Raw genomic sequence first — 24183 nt, forward strand, 5'->3', positions numbered from 1 at the left:
AGGGGGAGGTTCCTGCTGATCCTGGAGGAATCTAAAGAAAAGAAGAATTAGAGGTGACACGAGGACAGTCTTCCAGCATTGGAGGGGCTTCCTTCCTTCTCTTCCATCCTCTCTCTTCCTTCCTTCCTCCCTGCTCCCTTCCTTCCTTCCTTCTCATCCATCCTTTCTCTTCCTTCCTTCTCTTCCATCCTTTCTCTTCCTTCCTTCCTTCTCTTCCATCCTTTCTCTTCCTTCCATCCATCCTTTTCCTTCCTTCCATCCTTTTCCTTCCTTCCTTCCTTCCTTCCTTCCTTCCTTCCTTCCTTCCTTCCTTCCTTCCTTCCCTTCTTCATCACTGGAGGCGTTTAAGAAGAGACCGGGCAGCCCCTTGTGTATATAGGCTCTCCTGCTTCTCCGGCTGGACTAGAAGACCTCCAAGGTCCCTTCCACCTCTATTCCAAATTCTCAATCTGTCCGGGACTGAAGGGCGAGTCTTGGATACAGGAGGCGGGATGCTTCGGGGGGGGGGCAGAGAGGGGGCTCCCCGAAGGCTCCCCCGGCAGAGGCTGCCGGCAGAGCCGCCCCGTCTTGACCCGTCCAGGTGGAGCCGCCCTTCGCACGGGCAGTCTACCGCAGAGGGAGCGGCGAGACCCCCCCCCGCCCCGCGCAGCCAATGAAGAGCGAGGAAAGTTTGCGGGGGGGCGTCGCGGGCCAATCCGGGCTGGGCTGGGCTGCCGCTCGGCTGGCGCGCTCCTGCTCCGACGACGGCGGCTTCCAGCTCGCGCCGCTCGGCTCGGGATGCTCGGGGCCGCCGCACTCGCCGCCGCCCGACCGCCATGAGCCCCGGCGGAGCCGCTGCCCTCGCCTGCCGCCTCTGCGCCCTCCTGGCCGCCGCCCGCCTCCACGCCGCCGGCCCCCGCCCCGCCCGCCTGCCCGCGCGTCCGCGCAGCCCTCCAGGCGCTTCCCCCGGGCGCCCGCGGGGTCCTCGAGAGCCCCGGGACAGGTGAGCCCGCGCCCCGGAATGGGGAGGGGAGGCCCCTGCGAGGCTGCCCGGCTCTGGGGATAGGGCGCAGCGGGGGAGAGGGCGCCCGGGATGCTCCCTTCCCAGTCATCTCCTTCCTTCCTAGTCCTCGCCTTCCTTCCTTCCTTCCTTCCTTCCTTCCTTCCTTCCTTCCTTCCTTCCTTCCCTCTTTCCCTCTTTTCCTTCCTTCCTTCCCTCTTTTCCTTCCCTCTTTTCCTTCCTTCCTTCCTTGTTCTTTCCTTCCTTCCTTCCTTCCTTCCCTCTTTTCCTTCCTTCCTTCCTTTCTTTTTCTTTGGAGAATAGCTTGACTCCCTCTTCTTTGTGGCAACCCCTGAGATATTGGAAGACTGCTATCCTGTCTCCCCTGGTCCTTCTTTTCATTCAACTAGCCATGCCCAGTTCCTGCAACCGTTCTTCATGTGTTTTAGCCTCCATTTATCCCCTGATCCTCTTTGTTGCTCTTCTCTGCACTCTTTCTAGAGTCTCAACATTCTTTTTGCATTGTGGCGACCAAAACTGGATGCAGTACAGTATTAGTCTCGGGAAGGAATTTTCTTTTATCTCCAGTTCTTGCTCTAATCCTGCCTGTAAGTCTACAGTGGCGTTGAGGGCTGGCTGACCAGGGTTAAGCCTGTGCTGGTAGACTCTGGCTAAAACTGGGCTCTCCAACCTCGGTAACTTCCAATTCCCAGAATTTCCCAGCCAGCCGAAAATCTCAGTTTTGCCAAGGCTGAACCAGTTGCAGGAACTGTCTGTGAATCATTTCTGGCTGCCAAAGTCTCATTTCTCTTATTTTCTGCTTATGTACTTGGGAGTTTTCCTTGGAATTTAAAGGCGAAGTGCTAAATTAGATGTACATTTTTTTTATTTACCAGTTTAACGTAGGGTAAAAACTTGTGTAAATCCTCCCAGAGGGAGACGCAGTGGGGGGCATTCTCCCGGGAAAAGGGGAGGGGGGAAGGAGATAAGTCATGAATTATTCTTGCAAAAAAAATTATTACGATATTTAAAAAAAAAACAAAAACGGAAAAGTCTGTATGCTGCAGATAATCCAGTTGGGATATATGGATCCATTTGGCAGGCTTGAATGTCCTTTTGAAGTCGGCTTAAGCAGACTCATTTTCAGAATTACAAAGTGTTCAAAGATAACTAAAAACAGCAAAGAAAAATGAGAATATAAGATGTTGGGCCTTTTCATCTGCCTACAACTTAACCATAGCTTAATGCTAACGTCTGAATCCCTCCGGCAGCTGTCGGGATAAGTTGGGGTTACAGTTCCCAAGATTGCCAGCCGAGAAGGAGGACGACAGCCAAATTGGTACCCTACAACTTGGGTCGGGTACCAATTTGGAAGCCTTGGTTTGGAGGTCGAAACCTGTCATTAAGGGGTGTTTGAAAAGCTAGGACGTGATTTGGCATCTTATTTAGACACAGAAAGAAATTCAGCCTAAAAATCACGAGGGGGGAGGTCTTGTTCTGTTGATGAGGGGGGGTTGATGGTAGATTTCCAGTGGGGAAGGTGACAGTATTGAGTTCCTACCTGGACGGGGGTGGGTAGGTTACGATGACGGTGCACCGATAGCGGAAATCAATCTCCTGGTGACCGGTCACTAAACGAAATGTAAATAGAGGACTCTTGGTATTTACACATTGCATTACCCTTCTCCCCTCACTGGTGTGTGTGTGTATGTACATATACACTGCTCAAAAAAATAAAGGGAACACTCAAACAACACATCCTAGATGTGAATGAATGAAATATTCTCATTGAATATACTTTGTTCTGTACAAAGTTGAATGTGCACAAAAGCAGGTGAAATTGATGGTCAATCAGTGTTGCTTCCTAAGTGGACAGTTTGATTTACTTGGAGTTATATTAGGTTGTTTAAGTGTTCCCTTTATTTTTTTGAGCAGTGTATATGCACACACACACACCGTATTTTTCGGAGTATAAGACACACTTTTTTCCTCCCTAAAAGAGGCTGATAATATCTGGTCACAATTCAAAGTGTTGGTTATGACCTATAAAGCCCTTCATGGCACCGGACCAGATTATCTCAGGGACCGCCTTCTGCCGCACAAATCCCAGCGACCAATTAGGTCCCACAGAGTGGGCCTTCTCCGGGTCCCATTGACTAAGTAATGTCGTTTGGCGGGACCCAGGGGAAGTGCCTTCTCTGTGGCGGCCCCGGCCCTCTGGAACCAACTCCCCCCAGAGATTAGAATAGCCCCCACCCTTCTTGCCTTTCGTAAGCTTCTTAAAACCCACCTCTGTCGTCAGGCATGGGGGAACTGAGATATTCTTTCCCCCTAGGCTTCTACAATTTATGTATGGTATGTTTGTATGTATGATTGGTTTTTGAAATAAGGGTTTTTAGCTGCTTTAGCATTGGATTGTCGCATGTTGTTTTTACCACTGTTGTTAGCCGCCCCGAGTCTACGGAGAGGGGCGGCATACAAATCCAATAAATAAATAGATAAATAAATAAATTCAGGTGTGTCCTATACTCTGAATGTAGCTTTTTTCGAAGCCTCCCCCCCCCCCAGCCCTAACTATCTTCCCAGCTCTTACCTTGCAGGTTCTTTCATTGTTACTCTCTGTAAAGAATGTTTTCCAAGCCCTAAGTCTTTCCAGGGTTTTTTTTTATTCCTCTACTTGCTCCAAATATTTCTTTCCAGCCCTAACCAGGTGCTAACAATGTTCCCAGCTCTTACCAGCTTGCAGGCTCTTTCATTGTTACTCTCTCCCAATAAAGTTTTTTTAAAGCCCTAACCAGGGGATAAAATAATGTGCTGAAGCTAAGCAGACTAAGGACGCTAGCCAGATGAATACCTGGTAGGAAGATTTTTTCCCCTATTTTCCTCCCCCAAAACTAAGGGGCGTCTTATACTCTGAAAAATACGGTATGCATCTTGCCCTAATGCGTAGAATGGCTGGGCTGTCTGTCTATTTCTGTCTTCTCGTTGCTCATTTCTGGAAATCTCGGAAGAGTAATTACACTTTGATGACCGTCTCCTTTCCAGAACGGGCTCCATAAATCCTCCATAATCAGGGAAGCCTCATGAGGACTGGGTGGCTGGGCTGCCTGTTTATTGCTCGCTCCTCCGTCTATGCTGCCGCCACCTGCCCCGCTCGGCCTGTCAGCTCTCCTCTTCTTCTCCATCCTCTTCGGAGATGCCATTCACTTCCATTCCTGACCGGTTGGCAAATGTGAGCGCACAGCCGCTTCCGCTCATGTGCTTGGCTCACACCTGCGCGCAGCTTCAAAATGTGCCTAAATAGGGATGACAATAGCGCCGCAGGTTGCTACTACCTGTTTGCCCGAACTGAGCGGGCGTGGTGCAGTGGTTAGGGTGCAGCACCTCAGACGCCTTCAGCTAACTGCTCTCTGTAGTTCAGCAGTTCAAATCTCACCACCGGCTCAAGGTTGACTCAGCCTTCCATCCTTCCCAGGTGGGTCAAATGAGGACCCCGATTGTTGGGGGATTCTGATTCTGTAAACAGTTTAGAGAGGGTTGGAAAAGCACTGTGAAGCATTATATGTGCTATTGCTTCCTTCCTTCCTTCCTTTCCTTCCTTCCCTTCTTCCCTTCCTTCTTCCTTCCTTTCCATCTTCCTTCCTTCTGTCCTTCCTTCCTTCCTTTCATTCATTCCTTCCCTTCTTCCCTTCCTTCCTTCTTCCTTCCTTTCCGTCTTCCTTCCTTCCTTCCTTTCTTCCTTCCTTCCTTTCCTTCATTCCTTCCCTTCTTCCCTTCCTTTCCGTCTTCCTTCCTTTCCGTCTTCCTTCCTTCCTTTCTTCCTTCCTTCCTTTCCTTCATTCCTTCCCTTCTTCCCTTCCTTTCCGTCTTCCTTCCTTTCCGTCTTCCTTCCTTCCTTTCTTCCTTCCTTCCTTTCCTTCATTCCTTCCCTTCTTCCCTTCCTTCCTTCTTCCTTCCTTTCCGTCTTCCTTCCCTTCTTCCTTCCTTCCTTTCCTTCATTCCTTCCCTTCTTCCCTTCCTTTCCGTCTTCCTTCCTTCCTTTCTTCCTTCCTTCCTTTCCTTCATTCCTTCCCTTCTTCCCTTCCTTCCTTCTTCCTTCCTTTCCGTCTTCCTTCTGTCCTGCCTTTCCTTCATTCCTTCCCTTCTTCCCTTCCTTTCCGTCTTCCTTCCTTCCTTCCTTCCTTCCTTCTTCCTTCCTCCCTCCCTCCCTCCCTCCCTCCCTCCCATAGTACGGGTGTCCCTTTGACCTTCCTTGCCAATCAGCTAAAAGCTCTGTTGGGAGAATTGGCGCTAGACTTATGGTTGGGGGTCACCACAACATGAGGAACTGTATTAAGGGGTTACAGCATTAGAAAGGATTAGAACCACTAGTCTAGGGTCTCCTGCTTGGGTGGGAGGTTGGACTAGATGACCTCCAAGGTCCCTTCCAACTCTGTTGTTGTTGTTGTTGTTACTTATTCTTATTCTTATTCTTAGTATTTTACTTCTTCTTCTTCTTCTTCTTCTTCTTCTTCTTATTATTATTATTATTATTAGTAGTAGTAGTAGTAGTAGTAGTATTAGTACTAGTACTAGTATTAGTATTATTAGTATTATTTTTCTTAGTATTATTATTATTAGTAATAGTAGTAGTATTAGTACTAGTATTAGTATTATTAGTATTATTTTTCTTCTTCTTCTTCTTCTTATTATTATTATTATTATTATTATTACTATTATTAATATCTTCCTCAGGATAACGGTGGGAGCTTCATCATTGGAAGCTTTCAAGAAGAAACTGGGCAGCCGTCTGTCAAAAACGGTGCTAGGGCTGCGATGGCCAATTTATGGCAGTCCCCCCCCCCAAATGCCATCAGGTCTTAAGTGCTTCTTAAAACCCTCTTTCCTTTCAGAGAGAGCGCATCCAAAGCCCTTCGCCCACCACACGTTTACCGTATTTCTTTTGGCCGTCGCTTCTCCAAAGCTCCCCGCGCCACAGCTCTCATCTGTCCACATTACGGGATTATACAGGAGGCCGGACTTATCAATTTTGTGCCAGGGGAGCCGAACGATTGCTTGCTACCGGTTTCCTGCTTCCCTGATAATTTAATTAAAGCAGGCAAGATGGATTCCGCTGTAGCATTTCCTCCATTCTATTGATAAGACGATTAAATAAATGTCTTACGAGATTACCGTAGAGCAGTTTCATTTCCGTGGGACCGTCTTTGCTTCTCCGCAGAGCCGTAGTTAATTTGGTGGCACGGTTTGTTCCAGGTGGCCTGGTTATCTTTACCCTTCTTAAACAATAGTCCTTTCTGGGGGATTTTAGCTAATGCCCCCCCCCCCCCATCATCTGTAAATTCCAAAAATCTGTTTGGATCTGGTAGATTCAGCCTGGGTTGAAAAGGGACCATCGGGTTTTTAACTCGGGGTGTCTCGGAATTGACCACTTGAAGAGGGGTGGACTTCAGCTCCCCTAAATCCCCTAGCCATCTTTTAATTTAATTTAATTTAATTTAATTTAATTTAATTTAATTTAATTTAATTTAATTTAATTTAATTCAATTCAATTCAATTCAATTCAATTATTTTATTTTATTTTATTTTATTTAAAATTTCATTTTATTTTATTTTATTTTATTTTATTTTTTTATTAATCTATCTATCTATCTATCTATCTATCTATCATCTATCTATCTATCTATCTATCTATCTATCTATCTATCTATCTATCTATCTATCTATCTATCTATCAGATTTGTATGCCGCCCCTCTCCACAGACTCGGGGCGGCTCACAGCAATAATAATACAATGCAAACAAATCTAATATTTAAGTTAATTTTAAAAACCCCAATTTAGAAACGAATCATACATACTGACATACCATGCATAAATTTTATAAGCCTAGGGGGAGGGAAAGTCTCAATTCCCCCATGCCTGACGACAGAGGTGGTTTTTAAGGAGCTTACGAAAGGCTAGGAGGGTGGGGGCAACTCTGATATCCGGGGGGAGTTGGTTCCAAAGGGTCGGGGCCGCCACAGAGGAGGCTCTTTCCCTGGGTCCCGCCAAACGACATTGTTTAGTTGACGGGACCCGGAGAAGGCCAACTCTGTGGGACCTAACTGATCACTGGGATTCGTGCGGCAGAAGGCGGTCCCGGAGATATTCTGGTCCGGTGCCATGAAGGGCTTTATAGGTCACAACCAACACTTTGAATTGTGACCGGAAACTGATCGGCAACCAATGCAGACTGCGGAGTGTAGATCTGAAGTTTCCGAACAATTAAAAGTCAGAAAATGGAAAGAACTCGGCCCTGCGAAGGAAGCAACCAGGGAGAACCATTTGAACCCCACACCCCCTGAAATCTTCTGCCGCAAGCGAAATCTTGTGTGAAGACACTTGCGCCAGTGAGATTTTGTTGATTTTCACTGAAAACCTGCACAGCATGTAAAATCTTGTGTGAAGATGCTCACGCCAGTGATATTTTGGTGATTTTTGCTGAAATCTTGTGCAGCAAGTGAAATGTTGTATGAAGACACTGTGATCTTCTGCACACGCACAACAAGTGAAATTCTATGTGAAGATGCTCGCGCAAGCGAGACATGCGCAGAAGCAAAAATTTCAGCGAAAGTCACCAAAATCTCACTTGAGCGAGCATGTTCACACAAGATTTCACTTGTTGTGCGTATGCAGAAGCCAAAATCTCACACAGGGGCACATGTGCGTGTGTTGGGGGCGTGCCACTGCGCACACATCCCAAAAATTACTACCGGGATGTAGTAGGGGAAGAGCCTTCTCTGTGGCGGCCCCGGCCCTCTGGAACCAACTCCCCCCAGAGATTAGAATTGCCCCCACCCTCCTTGCCTTTTGTAAGCTACTTAAAACCCACCTCTGCCATCAGGCATGGGGGAATTGAGATCCTCTTTCCCCCTAGGCCTTTACAATTTCATGCATGGTATGTCTGTATGTATGTTTGGTTTTTTATTATAATGGGTTTTTAATCGTTTTTAGTATTTATTGGATTATTATTGTACATTGTTTTATTATTGCTGTTAGCCGCCCCGAGTCTCCGGAGAGGGGCAGCATACAAATCCAATAAATAAATAAATAAAACAAATAAATAAATTTCAATAGCAGGCCCTCCTGGATTGTGTGGGGCGGGTGGGAGGGACCCGGAGCGCTCGGAGGGCCTCTGCGCACCCGAGGACATTAGCACCACCCATGCTCCCTCCCTCCCACCTTCTCCTTGGGCTCAGCAGTTTTCGGGGCTCTTTTGGTTTGCTGGGTAATTGGGTTTTTGGCTTGCAATTATTTCAGGACCGCGAGTGGCTCTCTTGATGGCTTTGGAAGACTCCACGCGGTAGGAAGCTGCTCCAGGCCGTTGCTTCTCTCCCGGTAACAACCGCTGGCGGCTCCTTTTCTTGGCCCAGGGATTAATTTTAACAACAAAAAAGTGCAATTTTTGCAAGCCTTTCTACACCCCCCTCCCTGCCTTCGCTCTTTTGCTTATTTTTCCTTGCGGCTTCGGGAAGTCTGTTTATGTATTTATGCGCGTAATTAAAACAGAAGGGAAGCTGTAGACCCTTGCGAATTAGACATGGCTCTGCTTTTATGGGATGGAGGTTGGTAGAGGCTTAGTTGGTCGCCTCCTTGGCTCCTTGGCATCTCTAGGGCCAGCAAAGAAGCCGCCTGGTCCTTGGGATCTTGGGGAGGCCAAAGATTCTTGCGTGTGTGTGGAGGGGGGGGCAGTTGGCCATCACCTTGGAGTGGTTCTCAACTATTCTGTGGGAAGCAGAAATGGCCAATCTGTCAGCTGTCTTTCCCCTCTTAGTTTTAAAACTATTAAGATTAGCAATTGTGGTGATTCACTTTAACAATCCCCATTAAAGACTTTATTCTTTCCATTGATCGATCCGTCCATCATTTTCTTCTATTTCCTTCCTTCTGTCCATCCGCTTCTCTATTTTCCCTCCTTCCTTCCCTTCCTCCCTCCCTCCCTCCCTCCCTCCCATCCATCCATCCATCCATTTCTCTATTCTTCCTCCTATTTTGTTCCTTCGTTCCTTCCTCCCTCCCTCCCTTCTCTTTCCTTCCTCCCTCCCTCCTCCCTCCTTCCCTTCTCCTTCCTTCCTTCCTCCCTCCCTCCCTTCCCTTTCCTCCCTCCCTCCCTCCTCCCTCCCTCCCTTCTCTTTCCTTCCTTCCCTCCCTTCTCTTTCCTTCCTCCCTCCCTCCCTCCCTCCCAAACTGGCCCAAAGCAGCTGAATCCCAACACTGGCACCTGGCGCAAGAACTCGCCTCTTCTAGAAGTTCCAGCTCTCTCGCTCCCCCATGTTGCTAGAAAGAACGAGAGCCCCTCTACCCCAAAAGCAGGTGCTCACCCCTCCCCGCTCTCTGCCTTTTCAGGGTCAGACCTGCAAGTATGCCTCCCTAGAGGGCTCACCTGTTGCTCCCGCAAGATGGAGGAGAGGTACCAAGGCCTGGCTCGCTCCAACATGGAACAGATTCTCCAGACGGCCAGCATGGATCTGAAATTCCTCATCATGCAGAACGCGGCTGTTTTCCAAGGTAGGTGAGCGGACAGCAGGGATGGGCTCCTACAGGGACGGTCAGGTACGCAGGACCGGGAGAACAAAAATTGAATTTTGAATTTTCTTTTTTCCACTTCTGGGCTCTGGGTCTGTTTTTCCTAATGCAGTAAATGAGGTTGATTGTGTATAATTTTAGAAGAGCTGTGCGTGCGCGTGTGCATACACTTTATATAATAGATAACGTATATTTTTGTGTGCCTGTGTGTAATATATATGTAAACATATGGCATATATACATAGAATTAAATAGCATATTTTGGATGTTCAGTAATAGTCAATAGAGAGGGAAACCTAACCCTAACTCTTGACGTGAGTGACCTCAAGTTGGCCACCTTTAAGCCAGTCCCATGACCTTTAAGCCGTGCCCAGTCACATGATCGTCAAGCCACTCCCACCTGATCACATGGCCAGCAAACCACACCCACAAAAGAAGCCACGGCCACAGTGTGGTAGTAAAATTTTTTGCAGCCCTCCACTGGTGGAGAGTTGATTTGAATCTCCTGGGAGGAAACTGGGCCAGAAAAGGCAGGGAGAAGCCTCCGTGGGGCCTCTCTAGGAATCTCCTGGGAGGAAATGGGGCTGGAAAAGGCGGGGAGAAGCCTTCATGGGGCCTCTCTAGGAATCTCCTGGGAGGAAACAGGGCCAGAAAAGGTGGGGAAAAGCCTCCGTGGGGCCTCTCTAGGAATCTCCTGGGAGGAAACAGGGCCGGAAAAGGTGGGGAGAAGCCTCCGTGGGGCCTCTCTAGGAATCTCCTGAGAGGAAACAGGGCCGGAAAAGGTGGGGAAAAGCCTCCGTGGGGCCTCTCTAGGAATCTCCTGGGAGGAAACAGGGCTGGAAAAGGTAGGGAGAAGCCTCCGTGGGGCCTCTCTAGGAATCTCCTGGGAGAAAACATGGCTGGAAAAGGCAGGGAGAAGCCTCCGTGGGGCCTCTCTAGGAATCTCTTGGGAGGAAATGGGGCTGGAAAAGGTGGGGAAAAGCCTCCGTGGGGCCTCTCTAGGAATCTCCTGGGAGGAAACAGGGCTGGAAAAGGTAGGGAGAAGCCTCCGTGGGGCCTCTCTAGGAATCTCCTGGGAGAAAACACGGCTGGAAAAGGCAGGGAGAAGCCTCCGTGGGGCTTCTCTAGGAATCTCTTGGGAGGAAATGGGGCTGGAAAAGGCAGGGAGAAGCCTCCGTGGGGCCTCTCTAGGAATCTCCTGGGAGGAAACAGGGCCTCCACCCTCCCTGTGGTTTCCCCAATCGCACGCATTATTTGCTTTTACATTGATTCCTATGGGAAAAATGGCTTCTTCTTTCAAACTTTTCTACTTGAGAACCTGGTCACGGAACGAATTAAGTGCGTAAGTAGAGGCGCCACTGTATAGCGGTGGGGGAAGAGTCCTTGGCAGCAGACAGAGAACCAACCGCCAGCTCTTATTTGGTGTTATTTCACGGCTGCAATCCTGGAAATGCCACGGGGCCTGGGGAAAAAAAAATCTAATAATCTAATAAAGTTTGCTAAGTGAACACCATAATGGACATGCCTGGACGGCATCTCGCTAAATGCCAAACGACTCCTCACGGTCTTCATCAGCAAAAAGAAAAAAAAATCCCGACGCGGCTTCAGCAGGAAGGAAATTCAATTTAGCGCAGGAGCGCATCGGCTGGAGTCGGCCCTGTCACTCAAGCAGCCCCTGCGTGCAGTTGATGGAAACCTCCTGAAATGAGTTGTGAAAGGCCGGCAGAGCATGCGCGCAAGGCTTTTGAATGGGTGCGGTGACATTTCCATTTAGAAAAGGTTTGTTTATTAGTTTTCAAGGTTTAAAAACCACATTTCTATAGTTTAATTCAGATCTGTGCCTGTTTTTTCCCCTAGTTTGTTCCATTTTAATATTGTTTTTATTATTGTTGTGAGCCGCCCTGAGTCTTCGGAGTGGGGTGGCATACAAATCTAACAAATTATTTTATTATTATTATTATTATTATTATTATTATTATTATTATTATTATTTCTTTTAATCACCTTGTTCCGTGACCAGGTTCTCAAGTAGAAAAGTTTGAAAGAAGAAGCCATTTTTCCCATAGGAATCAATGTAAAAGCAAATAATGTGTGCGATTGGGGAAACCACAGGGAGGGTGGAGGCCCTGTTTCCTCCCAGGAGATTCCTAGAGAGGCCCCACGGAGGCTTTTCCCTGCCTTTTCGGGCCCTGTTTCCTCCCAGGAGATTCCTAGAGAGGCCCCACGGAGGCTTCTCCCTGCCTTTTCCGGCCCTGTTTCCTCCCAGGAGATTCCTAGAGAGGCCCCATGGAGGCTTCTCCCTGCCTTTCCCAGTTACAGTTTCGGAGGCTGGGGTTTGTAAGTGGAAAATGGTTCTTGAGAAGAGGCAAAAGAATCTTGAACACCCGGTTCTTATCTAGAAATGTTCGTAAGTAGAGGCATGTTTGTAGGTAGCGGTACCACTGTATTGCATTACATTTTTATAAGTATATTTCTCATTTTTTTTACGTTCTTTCACTTTTTATCCCAATCTTTTTGCCTTTATTGCGTATCCAATTATACCAAATACGTATTCCAAATCTCCTAATGTTCTGAGTTACTTCATCCCTCCATCTCCATGGCCATCCTATCCATTTCTGCGCATCTAAAGATTTTATCTATGATATTATTTTCTGGTGGGGTCTCTTTTGTTTTCCCGGAATTGTGCATAGGATATCCTTGCGGCTCTACTTATATGGGTAATTAAATATTGTATTTTTGTCTTTATTGCTAGAAGCAAGCATTCTGGAGTGAGTTCTATATCCATTTCTGTTATCTCCAATAGCCACTTATGAATTGTTTTCCAAAATCCTTTTGGGTTTGGTGACATTTCCATACGTGGTATCAAACGCAAGAAGGGGGGGGGGGGGGTGATGGCCAGATTGACACGAGCTGTTTCTCAGCAGGCGAGCGAAGACCTTTCCCATTTCCTGGTGGCAGCCAAAAATAGCTGCCAGTTGAGATGACACTGACAGATTGATGACTGGGCCAAGGTTCCCCCCCTCCCAGGAAGGGCTGGTGGAGTTTTTTTGATCTTCCATCTGTTTTGTCTCCGAGATGACAGGTTGGGAGATTCTTCTGTTAAGCCAGGTTCTCAACCTTTGACAGCTTGAAGATGGGTGGGCTGCAGCTTCCAGATTTCCCTGCCCATCTTCAAATTTGGGGGGGTGGGGTTGTCAACTCTGAAGCTAGCCTGACTAAGGCCATCTGGGAGGCTTCGGCGTTGCCACAATGGTGCTGAGGGATTGGGGTGGAGGAAATAGAGAGAGCTGGGGTTTTGTAGTCAAAACAAAATAGCTTCCCTTGAGAATCAAGGACATTCCCATGGGTGGCTGAAGAGGGGAGGAGTAAAGTTTCCAAGAAGCCAGAAATCACCTTGGTCAGGACCATGTGAACAATTGTTTGGGAAATGTAACAATTCAGTTACTGTGGATTTGCCAACCACGTCTGCTGGAAGTTTGTTCCAAGCACCTACTGCTCTTTCAGTCAAATCATATTTTCTCCCGTTGTTTATGATCTTTCCCCCAACTAACTTCAGATTGTGCCCCCTTGTTCTTGTGTTCACTTTCCTATTAAAAACACTTCCCTCCTGAACCTTATTGAACCCTTGAACATATTTAAATGTTTCGATCATGTCCCCCCCTTTCCCTTCTGTTGATGGAGTTCACAAAGTCCTTCCTGATCAGTTTGATGCTTAAGACCTTCCACCATTTTTGTCGCCCGTCTTTGGACCCCTTCAATTTGATCCATATCTTGATGCAAAGGGAAAGTTGTTTTTTTGGTTCTCTCCTCGGTCGAATGGAAGGAACGCTAAATGGTTCTGTTGTATTTTCAGGGAAAAAAGAGAATGGACTTCAGGTGGTTTTGCCGCAGACGGCTTTGGGAAGATTAGGGTGGAGAAGTGGTGGAGCTCAAGCGCCATCTGTTCCTTTGAGAAGAGCTTAGAGAGCACCGGGCCATTCCCACCCAGTCGCATTGCCTCTTCCTGCAATGTATTTACTACTTGCAACAGCAAACTCCTGTTTTCTGTAATTACTTCTCTAGGCAAGAATTATCTTCTGCAGTTTTAAGTCTGAATACATTCCGAGTGCTCGGGAAACGCTATAAAAAACAACCCCCCACCACCACCAAGTGATGTTGTTTTCTTCTAGGATTTCCCTGGGCAGCCACAAACCTCGCGCTCAGGGGCGGATTTATTTATTTATTTATTTATTGGACTTATATACCGCCCCTCTCCGTGGACTTGGGGCAACCTTTTGATAAAAAGGTACAAAGTATATAAAACATTTCTAGGCCAATTAATTCTGCTGCACGAATCCCAGCGACCAGTTAGGTCCCACAGAGTCGATCTTCTCCGGGTCCCGTTAACTAAACAGTGTCGCTTGGCGGGCCCCAGGGGAAGAGCCTTCTCTGTGGCGGCCCTGACCCTCTGGAACCAACTTCCCCCAGAGATTAGAATTGCCCCCACCCTCCTTGCCTTTCGTAAGCTTCTTAAAACCCACCTCTGCCGCCAGGCATGGGGGAATTGAGATACTCTTTCCCCCTTGGCCTTTATAATTTTATGCATGGTATGTCTGTATGTATGGCATACAAATACAATCAATCAATCAATCAATCAATAAATAAATAAATAAATGTTGGTTTTACAATAGGGTTTTTTAACTGTTTATATTGGATTGTCATATGCTGTTGACTACTGTTGTTAGCCGCCCCGAGTCTACGGAGAGGGGTGGCATACAAATCCAATAAAATCAATCAAAATCAAATCAATCAATAAGCTAAAAACTATCTTAAAAACTAAACGTTTTAAAATCAAACTGTCACATTGTACAGCGAGGGTCTCTCCACCGACTTTCCACTCTAATGTCTTCCTCCTCCTCTGACTGCGACCACTCCCTCATTGTCACATCAGCTCCCTCTAGTGGTTCCTCAGGCTCCCTCAGGTCACTTTCTCTCTCGCTCTCTGCTTCATCTGTCAACCCCCCCCTCGCCCAGGGTCTCCAGAAGGGTATTCCTCCTCAGAATCCGACAGGACCAGAGCACGCACAACAGCGGCCACATGCAAATTGTGGCGCTGTCCCCTACCGTACCATTAGCAACCCACATTGGGGAAAAGGAATCCTCAATCGGAGTATTGCATTGGCAGTTCTGTGTTAGCAAAAACTTCAGAAGAGAAGGATTTAGGGGTAGTGATTTCTGACAGTCTCAAAATGGGTGAGCAGTGTGGTTGGGCGGTAGGAAAAGCAAGTAGGATGCTTGGCTGCATAGCTAGAGGTATAACAAGCAGGAAGAGGGAGATTGTGATCCTCTTATATAGAACGCTGGTGAGACCACATTTGGAATAATACTGTGTTCAGTTCTGGAGACCTCACCTACAAAAAGATATGGATAAAACTGAACGGGTCCAAAGACGGGCTACAAGAATGGTGGAAGGTCTTAAGCATAAAACGTATCAGGAAAGACTTCATGAACTCCATCTGTCTAGTCTGGAGGACAGAAGGAAAAGGGGGGATAAGATCGAAACATTTAAATATGTTAAAGGGTTAAATAAGGTCCAGGAGGGAAGTGTTTTTAATAGGAAAGTGAACACAAGAACAAGGGGACACAATCTGAAGTTAGTTGGGGGAAAGATCAGAAGCAACGTGAGAAAATATTATTTTACTGAAAGAGGAGTAGATGCTTGGAACAAACTTCCAGCAGACGTGGTAGATAAATCCACAGTTACTGAATTTAAACATGCCTGGGATAAACATATATCCATCCTGAGATAAAATACAGGAAATAGTATAAGGGCAGACGAGATGGACCACGAGGTCTTTTTCTGCCGTCAGTCTTCTATGGTTCTATGTTTCTACTACTGCGTCGCGCTACCTTCCAAAACCGAACTGAATTTGCCTCCCTTTTTTCGGCGGCTCCTCTGCCTGTCTGCTTCCCTTCCCTGCCACCCCCCACCCAACATTTCCCCTGTTTGCTCTGTAGGATGAAAAGGGATTAAAGGAGACAATAAATTCTCTTTTGTCTGTGCCGGAGTATTTAAAAATGCAGAGAAGAAACGTGAGTTGGTAAACATGAGGGACGCATAGCAAGCAGACCCAGTCAAGGACGAGAGGGATTGATAGAGAACAAACACTCGCCCTCCTCTCCCCTCTTCCCATCCCTTCAGCGGCTACGATGGGCTTGGCTCTCGAAGCCCCTGTGAGACAAAAATGATAAAAAACAGTCAAGGCCAGAGATGAGCTCTTCCCGAGCCCCTTAAGCTGTCAATACACGTCCTTGCCCACAAGAAAACAGGCCCTTATTCACCCTATTGACACTTGCCAATGATGGGAGCGCCGTCCAGCCATCTCGAATGGTGCCAGGCCCTCTGGAGGAGTTTAGGTTAATCTGGGCTCAGAAGAAAAGGGGGAGGGAGCCGGGGGTCTGCCTCGGAAACCGGCTTCGGCAAACAAGGGCCAAATTCACACCGCCAGCTTGTAAGCCGGGCTTGGCGAGCCTTGGCGATGGGTTGAAGCGAGAGCTTTGAAGTGCTCCCTGGCGTGCAACTCCAGTGTTCCTATTTAGGTCTTGTGCTCAAAGCCTCCCTCGGTGAGAAGACCTGTGGGGGCGTCTCATTCTCCCGGTTTTCTCTTTCCTGAATGATGCTGTGAATTAAAGAGAAAATTCCTAACAGTGAGGACAATCTACAGTATCTCTTATCTATCTATCCATCTATCTATATCATCCCTCCCTCCCTCCCTCCCTCCATCCATCCATCCATCTATCCATCCATATCTATCTGTCTGTCTGTCTATCTAATTTCTATCCATCCGTCCGTCCGTTCGTCCACCCACCCTATCTATCTATCTATCTATCTATCTATCTATCTATCTATCTATCTATCTATCTATCTATCTATCTATCAATCATATATTCTTTCTATATCTACCTACCTACCTACCTACCTATCTATCATATATTCTTTCTATATCTACCTACCTACCTACCTACCTACCTACCTACCTATCTATCTATCTATCTATCTATCTATCTATCTAAGTATTTCCCAACCTTGGCAATTTGAAGATATTTGGACTTCAACTCTCAGAATTCCCCCATCCAGATATCTTCAAGTTGCCAAGGTTGGGAAACACTGATCTATCCATCTATCCATCTATATCTATCTATCTGTCTGTCTATCTATCTAATTTCTATCCATACATCCATACATCCATCTATTTATATTATTCACTTTATTTTATAGAATAGAATACAATTCTTTCTTGGCCAAGTATGATTGGTGCAGATGCTCTCAGTGAACATAAAAGAAAAAGAGACATTTGTCAATAATCATGAGCTACAACACTTAATGATTGTCATAGGGGTCAAATAAGCAATGAGGAAGCAATCAATATTAATAAAAATCTTAAGGATACAAGGAACAATTTACAGTCATACAGTCCTGAGTGGGAGGAAATGGGGGATAGGAATGATGAGAAAAACTTCCTTTCTTCTCTCCCTCTTTCTCTTTCTCTCCATCCGTGCCCCCTATGGTGTCCAAAAGAAATAGAAGTGCAGCCTTAGTGAATAGTCTGACAGTGTGGAGGGGATGATTTGTTTAGCAGAGTGATGGCATTCGAGAAAAAGCTGCCCTTGTGTCTAGTTGTCTTGGTGTGCAGGGCTCTGCAGGGATGAGGCAGTCTGAGTTTCCAGCATTACTGCAAAAGAAGCCTCGGACCAGTGCCGGCCCCTCACAGCCCCCCCCCTCGTGTGAAAAGACCCAGGCCCTCAGTCTGGGCAGTGTGGGTGTCTCGGTGTGTTTATCTAAGATGGAGCCTGGTAGAGACACGAGACTGCTCGGAGGTCGGCTGGCAGCAGTGCCTTGGGAGTATCTCCCGTCTGGCTCTCTAATCAAAGCTCTTGAGGGATTCCTGAGATGCCGGAAAGGGAGCAGGGATCGTCCGAGGGGCCTGGGAATCCTCTGCCTGCCAGAGAGACTAAGGTGACCCATTTTTTTTTCCAATGAAAAGGAGGACGAAAAAAAATTAAGAAAAAAGTACAGCGTAAATTATTTACAATGTAAAGGTGTTCAGTTCTGGAGACCTCGCCCCCTGTCTGGAACCCACACTGAATTTCGGACATCAACACCCTAGAAAAGGTCCAACGATACTTCACCAGAAGAGCCCTTCACTCCACCACTCGAAACAGAAGACCCTACGAAACTAGACTTACAATCCTGGGTCTAGAAAGCTTGTTACTACGACGCCTTAAACATGATCTAAGTATTGCCCACAAGACCATATGCTCAACATCCTGCCTGTCAACTACTACTTTAGTTTCAACCACAACAACACACGACAGATTCAGGCTTAATATCAACCGCTCCAAACTTGACTGTAAAAAAATATGACTTTAGCAATCGAGTTGTTGAAGCATGGAACTCATTACCAGACTCCGTGGTGTCAACCCCCAACCCCCAACATTTTCCCCTTAGACTGTCCATGGTTGACCTCTCCAGATTCCTTAGAGGTCAGTAAGGGGTGAGCATAAGTGCACTAGGGTGCCTTCCGTCCCCTGTCCAATTGTCTCTCCTATATTTTATATATCTTTTCTCCCATTCATGTATCCTTTCCTCTACTGTTCATTGATGTATTCTATTCTCATGTCTCTTCTTTTATCCCTTCCCTGATATTTACTACTACACATTTTTATTCCCCTTAACTTTCAATATGTATTGGACAAAATAAATAAATAAAATAAAATAAATAAAAGGAGATGGGTAAAATCGAACGGGTCCAAAGACGGCAGGTCTAAATGGCGGAAGGTCCTAAGCATAATGTTGCGTGACCCTTTTTGGATTGGATCTTAAGACCTTCCGCCCTTTTTGTAGCCCGTCTTTGGACCCCTTCAATGTGATCCATCTCTTTTTGTAGTTGAGGTCTCCAGAACTGGACACAGTATTATTCCAAATGGGGTCTGACCAGCGCTCTATACAGCGGGATCACAGTCTCCCTCTTCCTGCTTGTGATACCTCTAGCTATGCAGCCAAGCCTTCTACTCGCTTTCCCTGCCACCGGTGATTTTGGCCTTGAGACCGACTTTTCTTCCTCTTTGCAACCCAGAGTCTGCTCTCCGAAAGGCCCCGTTTCTTTTTTTTCCTCCAAAAAGGGTCACGCAACGTTAATAGAGATTTTTCCTCCACTTCTGCCTTCTGACATTTCCTGCAGTGAATGATATTCTCAAAGAAAAACAGAAACTTGGCTTTTGCACGGGGAGGGGAAAAAAATTCAATTACTGGTACGTTGTCACCTTCTCTTTCCCCTGTCATGATTTTCCCCTAACCCACCACTGCCTTTGGTCCTGGGACCGGTTTCTTTTGGGGGGGGAAAGAAATAAAAAGATGAATAGGTGACAGGAGCTTTAACGAGGTTTGCGTTGAGCTAAGAGGAACTAATTAGGGATTGATTAGCTGCCTGGCAGTCCAGAGAGAAACGAATTCATTTCTGCTTGCTCAGGAAAAAATACATCTTTTTCAATTATTCTTGCAAATCTCTCTTTCTCTTTCTCTCTCTCCATCTCTCTCCCTCCATCTCTCTCTATTTTCATCTCTCTCTCCATCTCTCTCTCTGCATCTCTCTCTCCATCTCTCTCTCTTTCTCTCTCTTTCCATCTCTACCTCTCTCTCTCCATCTCTCTCTATTTTCATATCTCTCTCCATCTCTCTCTCTCTACATCTCTCTCTATTTTCATCTCTCTCTCCATCTCTCTCTATTTTCATCTCTCTCTCCATCTCTCTCTCTCCATCTCTCTCTCTCTACATCTCTCTCTATTTTCATATCTCTCTCCATCTCTCTCTATTTTCATCTCTCTCTCCATCTCTCTCTCTCCATCACTCTCTATTTTCATCTCTCCATCTCTCTCTCTCCATCTCTCTCTCTCTCCATCTCTCTCTCTTTACATCTCTCTCTATTTTCATCTCTCTCTCCATCTCTCTCTCACTTTCTCTCTTTCCATCTCTCTCTCCATCTCTCTCTTTCTCTCTCTCTCTTTCCATCTCTACCTCTCTCTCTCTCTCCATCTCTCTCTTTCTTTCCATATCTCTCTCCATCTTTCTCTCCCATCTCTCTCTCTCTCCATCTCTCTCTATCTTTTCCATATCTCTCCATTTTCTTCTCTCTATTCCATCTCTCTCTCTCTTTCTCTCTCTCCATCACTCTCTCTCTCCATCTCTCTCTCCATCTTCCTCTCTCCCTTCCATCCCTCCATCTCCCTCTTTCCCTTAATTTTAAGAGTTTCATTTGCCTCCCAGATTAATCTTTTCTTTAATCGCACCGAATAGGGTGTAGTAAAGCCCCTTTGGAGCGACAGCCTTTGCACTAAGCAGTGTACCTGACACCCAGGCCTTGTCAGAGGAGGCAACGAGCTGCAGCCTTGTTTATTTTCCTTCCCCCTTGATTTGAGTTCTAAAAATGTGGTGGTGGTGGGGGGGAAAGGACAGGGGTGTGTGTGTGTTACAGAATGCCTTGCGACCCCAGGCTAATGAGAGGCTGCAAGAGAAGGAGACGGGGTGTGTAATACGGTTCCCAGCGCTCAATAATTTGAAAAAGCAATTTACTACCTCTTTGATCCGGTGCCCGGAAAGCAAGCGATAGTCTTCTTTCCATCAGTTAATGACAATTTAACAAGTAGCCAGGTATAATAGATTTAAAGTGGGAGTCAAGGAAACATGGAATTGATGGGCTTCTCAATTGGATTAAAAGAGGAGCTGAGGAATAAGACACTGGAGGAATTGGAAGCGGCTGATGGGAGGGTTACTGGAGGCGGCGCCATTATTATGGGGCTACCTTTGAAAAGTGTTTCACACAAGAACAGTTTTTTTCCCCGAACGCCCTCACTCTGCTCAACAAATAATTCCCTCAACACTGTCAAACTATTTACTAAGCCTGAACTACTATTGCTACTAATTTTTTTATCATCATTCCTTGTGTCCAATCACACTTAGTTTGACAGTGTGGAGGGAATTATTTGTTTAGCAGAGTGATGGCGTTCGGGGGAAAAAACCTGTTCTTGTGTCTAGTTGTCTTGGTGTGCAGTGCTCTGTAGTTTTGAGGGTGGGAGTTGAAACAGTTTGTGTCCAGGATGTGAGGGGTGAGTAAATATTTTCCCCGCCCTCTTTTTGACTTGTGCAGTCTACAGGTCCTCAATGGAAGGCAGGTTGGCAGCCATTGTTTTTTCTGCAGTTCTGATTCCCCTCTGAAGTCCATGTCGGTCTTGTTGGGTTGCAGAACCGAACCAGACAGTGATAGAGGTGCAGGTGACAGACTCAGTGATTCCTCTGCAGAACAGTATCAGTTTTATCCGCTTCTACTTTTTTTACTATTCTGACCCTTTCCTGCTTGAGGAGGGGGCTTAGATTAGAAGACCTCCAAGAACCCTTCTTCTGTTATTCTGTTTGCAAACCGGGTTGATGGCGGCATTTCCTGCTAAACCACATTCAAATTTCACTACACCACTGTTCTGTCGGGCTCTCTGGTAGACTCCTCCCAAAAATGCACAGGTACAAATTTCAAACACACACACGTTTGAAAATTCAAAACAATGTTCTTTATACTGAAAATTCGCTTAAACCAAGCCCTCTTTTGGGATAGCAAAGAGCACTCGTCTCCAAACAAACTGGTAATTTGTACAAGTCCCTTATCAGTTCTGTGATACTTAGCTTGCAGCTGTGAGGCAATTCACAGTCCTTCTCCTTTCACAAAGTGAAACACACTCTGCTCTGGTTTAGTTTCAAAGTGGGGGAAAATCAGCACACAAAAGGTCAAAGTCAGTAAAGCAGTCACGAAACACAAGGATCAGATAATCCTCCACAATGGCCAGACCCACAGGCTGCTCTTTATAGCAGCCTCACTAATGACCCCAGCCCCACCCAACCACAGGTGGCCTCATTTTCTTTGATAATAATCTCTCAGTTGTTGTTGCCTATGCATCGCTCTCTGCATGTGTGGCTGTATCATGAACTCTTGTTCTGAATCCAAGGAGGAGCTAGAGAATTGATCTCCTTCTGAGCTGTCTGCCACACTCTCCTCCTCCCTGTCATTCATGTCTTCTTGGTCAGAGAAGCCTTCATCAGCAGATTCCACCGGGGGGGGGGGCAAAACAGGCCTGCAGCATGTGGATGTCTCCCCCACATCCACAGTCCTTGGGGCAGGAGCTGGGCCAGAGCTAACCACAACAACCACCATTGAACAAAACGTGGCTTAGGCAGGGTCAGTTTAACACTGCTGGCTCAGCTTCCTTTGGGGGGGGGGTTGTATTAGTTAGCCATTTCAATGCATTTTGCTTGCGTAAATGTTTTGCACGTCAATAACATTCTTTCGAAATGGCCCCCAACCTCAAATTCCTGGGGGTGTGGTGCATTTCCAAGGTCTCTCTCTATCTCTCTCTCTGTTTTTTTGTGGGTAGGGGGGGTTGCAGCTACTTCCATCTGTAGCTACATTCATTTGGGGGGGGTCATTTTATTCCCTTTCCCCGCCTTCGCTTGATTTCTCCCCTGCCCAGTCTGAACCCCAGGCAAAGTTGGGAGGGGGTCTCTCTGAACCCAGGAGGGTGAGAGAAAGGAAACCATTAGCCCGGTGTTTAAATGCCAGAGGGTCTCGGTTTCCGTAATGACCCCTTTGGCGCTGGGTGGGGAGGGGGCCGCAAGGGAGGGGGAGGGATGCTGAGTGCTTTCCAAGCTTCCTAAAAGGGGACCCCAGCTCTGATAACATCTTTCTTCGCCTGTTTGCTCGGCCCTGGCAGATAAGGTCTCCAGTGGAATTAAAATGTTAAAAGCCAGGCTGAGATTTCTATCTCTGCTGGGAGGAGGGGAGGAGGGGTGGGGTGGGGGGTTTGTAGGGTGGGCCTGAGACCCTGGACTGGGTTCCCTTCCCTCTGCTCTACTTACACATCTGGAGGGTGAAACAGAGAAGTGGGGATTGATTGATTGATTCATTCATTCATCTAGCCAGCTAGCTCTGAGTCTTTGGAGAGGGGCGGCATACAAATCTAATAAATTATTACTATTATTATTATTATTATTATTATTATTATTATTATTGATAATGATAATGATAATGATAATGATAATGATAATGATAATGATAATGATAAATAATAACAATAACAATTATTATTATTTAAATAATAATATATTATTATTTTGTGGAGAAAAAGAAAGTATGGATCATCAACATCGCAATCCCAGGGGACAGCAGAATTGAGGAGAAGCAGCTAGAGAAATTAGTGAAATACGAAGATCTAAAAATCGAGCTGCAACGACTCTGGCATAAGCCCGTGAAAGTGGTCCCAGTGGTACTTGGCAGGCTGGGCGCAGGGCCAAAGGATCTCAGCGGACATTTGAAAACCATCGGAATTGACAAAACCTCCATCTGTCAATTACAAAAGGCCGCTTTCCTGGGATCGGCAAACATAATTCGCCGCTACATCACGCAGTCCTAGGTGCTTGGGAAGCGCCCGACTGGTGATGAAATACGAAATCCAGCATAGTGATCTCGTAATAATAATAATAATAATAATAATAATAATAATAATAATAATAATAATAATAATATTTGTATGCCGCCCCTTTCCAAAGACTCAGGGCGGCTCACAACAACAATAATACAATATACAGAATACAAATCCAATATTAGATAAAAAGCAAAATTTAAAACCCATAAATATTAAAAACAATCGTTATTGCACAATCACACTATTCTCATGTATTACAGTCAGAAAAAAAGGTGGTGGTGGTGGGGGTAAGAGATGGTTAGACCCTCCATGCCTGGTGACATAGATAGGTCTTTAACAGCTTGCGGAATGCGGAAAGAGTGGGGGCAATTCGAATTGATTCCAGAGGGCCGGGGCCGCCACAGAGAAGGCTCTTCCCCTGGGTCCCGCCAAACGGCATTGTTTAGTCGATGGGACCCGGAGAAGGCCAACTCTGTGGGACCTGATTGGCCGCCGGGATCCGTATATCCCTCCTCCTCCTTCTTTCTCTCTGTAAATAAAAGTCCTGAGCAGGAACTGAGGCTGAACATTAGTGTTGTAATTGGTTAGAAGCAACTTTTTTTCTTCTACTTGAAAAATGCAGAAGAAGACATGTGGGCATATTATGGGATGTTCTGAGACCCGCCTGGTAAACTCTCTCCAAAGGTTTTCATTCTGGCTGCGTCTGTGTTAAATGGACCGGGTTTTAAGTGTTTTTTTCCCTCCCGGCTTCCTTGCAATTGGAACGTGATAGGAGGTCCGTTGTTCCTAAATAGCCGACGTTTCCTTCCGGGCTGCATTCAATTAAATTGGGCAGAGGGCATGAGCCGCTGCGAAGTCCCTGGCGGAGTTTCCATCTGGGCCCAGTGCTGAAACGACACTTCGAACAAAAGCCTTGGTTTTCCCCGAAAAGCTTCTATTCGGTCCCCCTCCGAGAGAAGCCAAATAAACATTGGCAGGAGGAGAGAAAAAAAGGATGATGTCGCAAACCCATCCTGGAGCGATCCTTCGTGGCTTCTTCTCAGAATCGGGCCCAAAGCCAGGGGTCTCCAAAAGTGGCAACTTTTAAAGACTTTGTGGAGTTCAAATTCCAGAATTTTCCAGCTGGGAATTTTTCAGG

General features: G+C 46.5%; 1 protein-coding gene across 1 annotated transcript in view; it reads left to right on the forward strand.

Moving 5' to 3' along the window:
- The first annotated feature begins 912 nt into the window (after positions 1-912).
- Positions 913-24183, forward strand: part of GPC3 (glypican 3) — an 86077-nt gene continuing 62806 nt past the window's right edge. The window contains exons 1-2 of the mRNA XM_070760029.1: positions 913-982; positions 9363-9524. Of these exons, the coding sequence (XP_070616130.1) occupies positions 9416-9524 (109 nt within the window). The 5' untranslated portion in view covers positions 913-982; positions 9363-9415. The remainder of the gene's footprint in view (positions 983-9362; positions 9525-24183) is intronic.

Source organism: Erythrolamprus reginae, chromosome 8, assembly GCF_031021105.1.
Source record: "Erythrolamprus reginae isolate rEryReg1 chromosome 8, rEryReg1.hap1, whole genome shotgun sequence".
Lineage (NCBI taxonomy): Eukaryota > Metazoa > Chordata > Lepidosauria > Squamata > Dipsadidae > Erythrolamprus > Erythrolamprus reginae.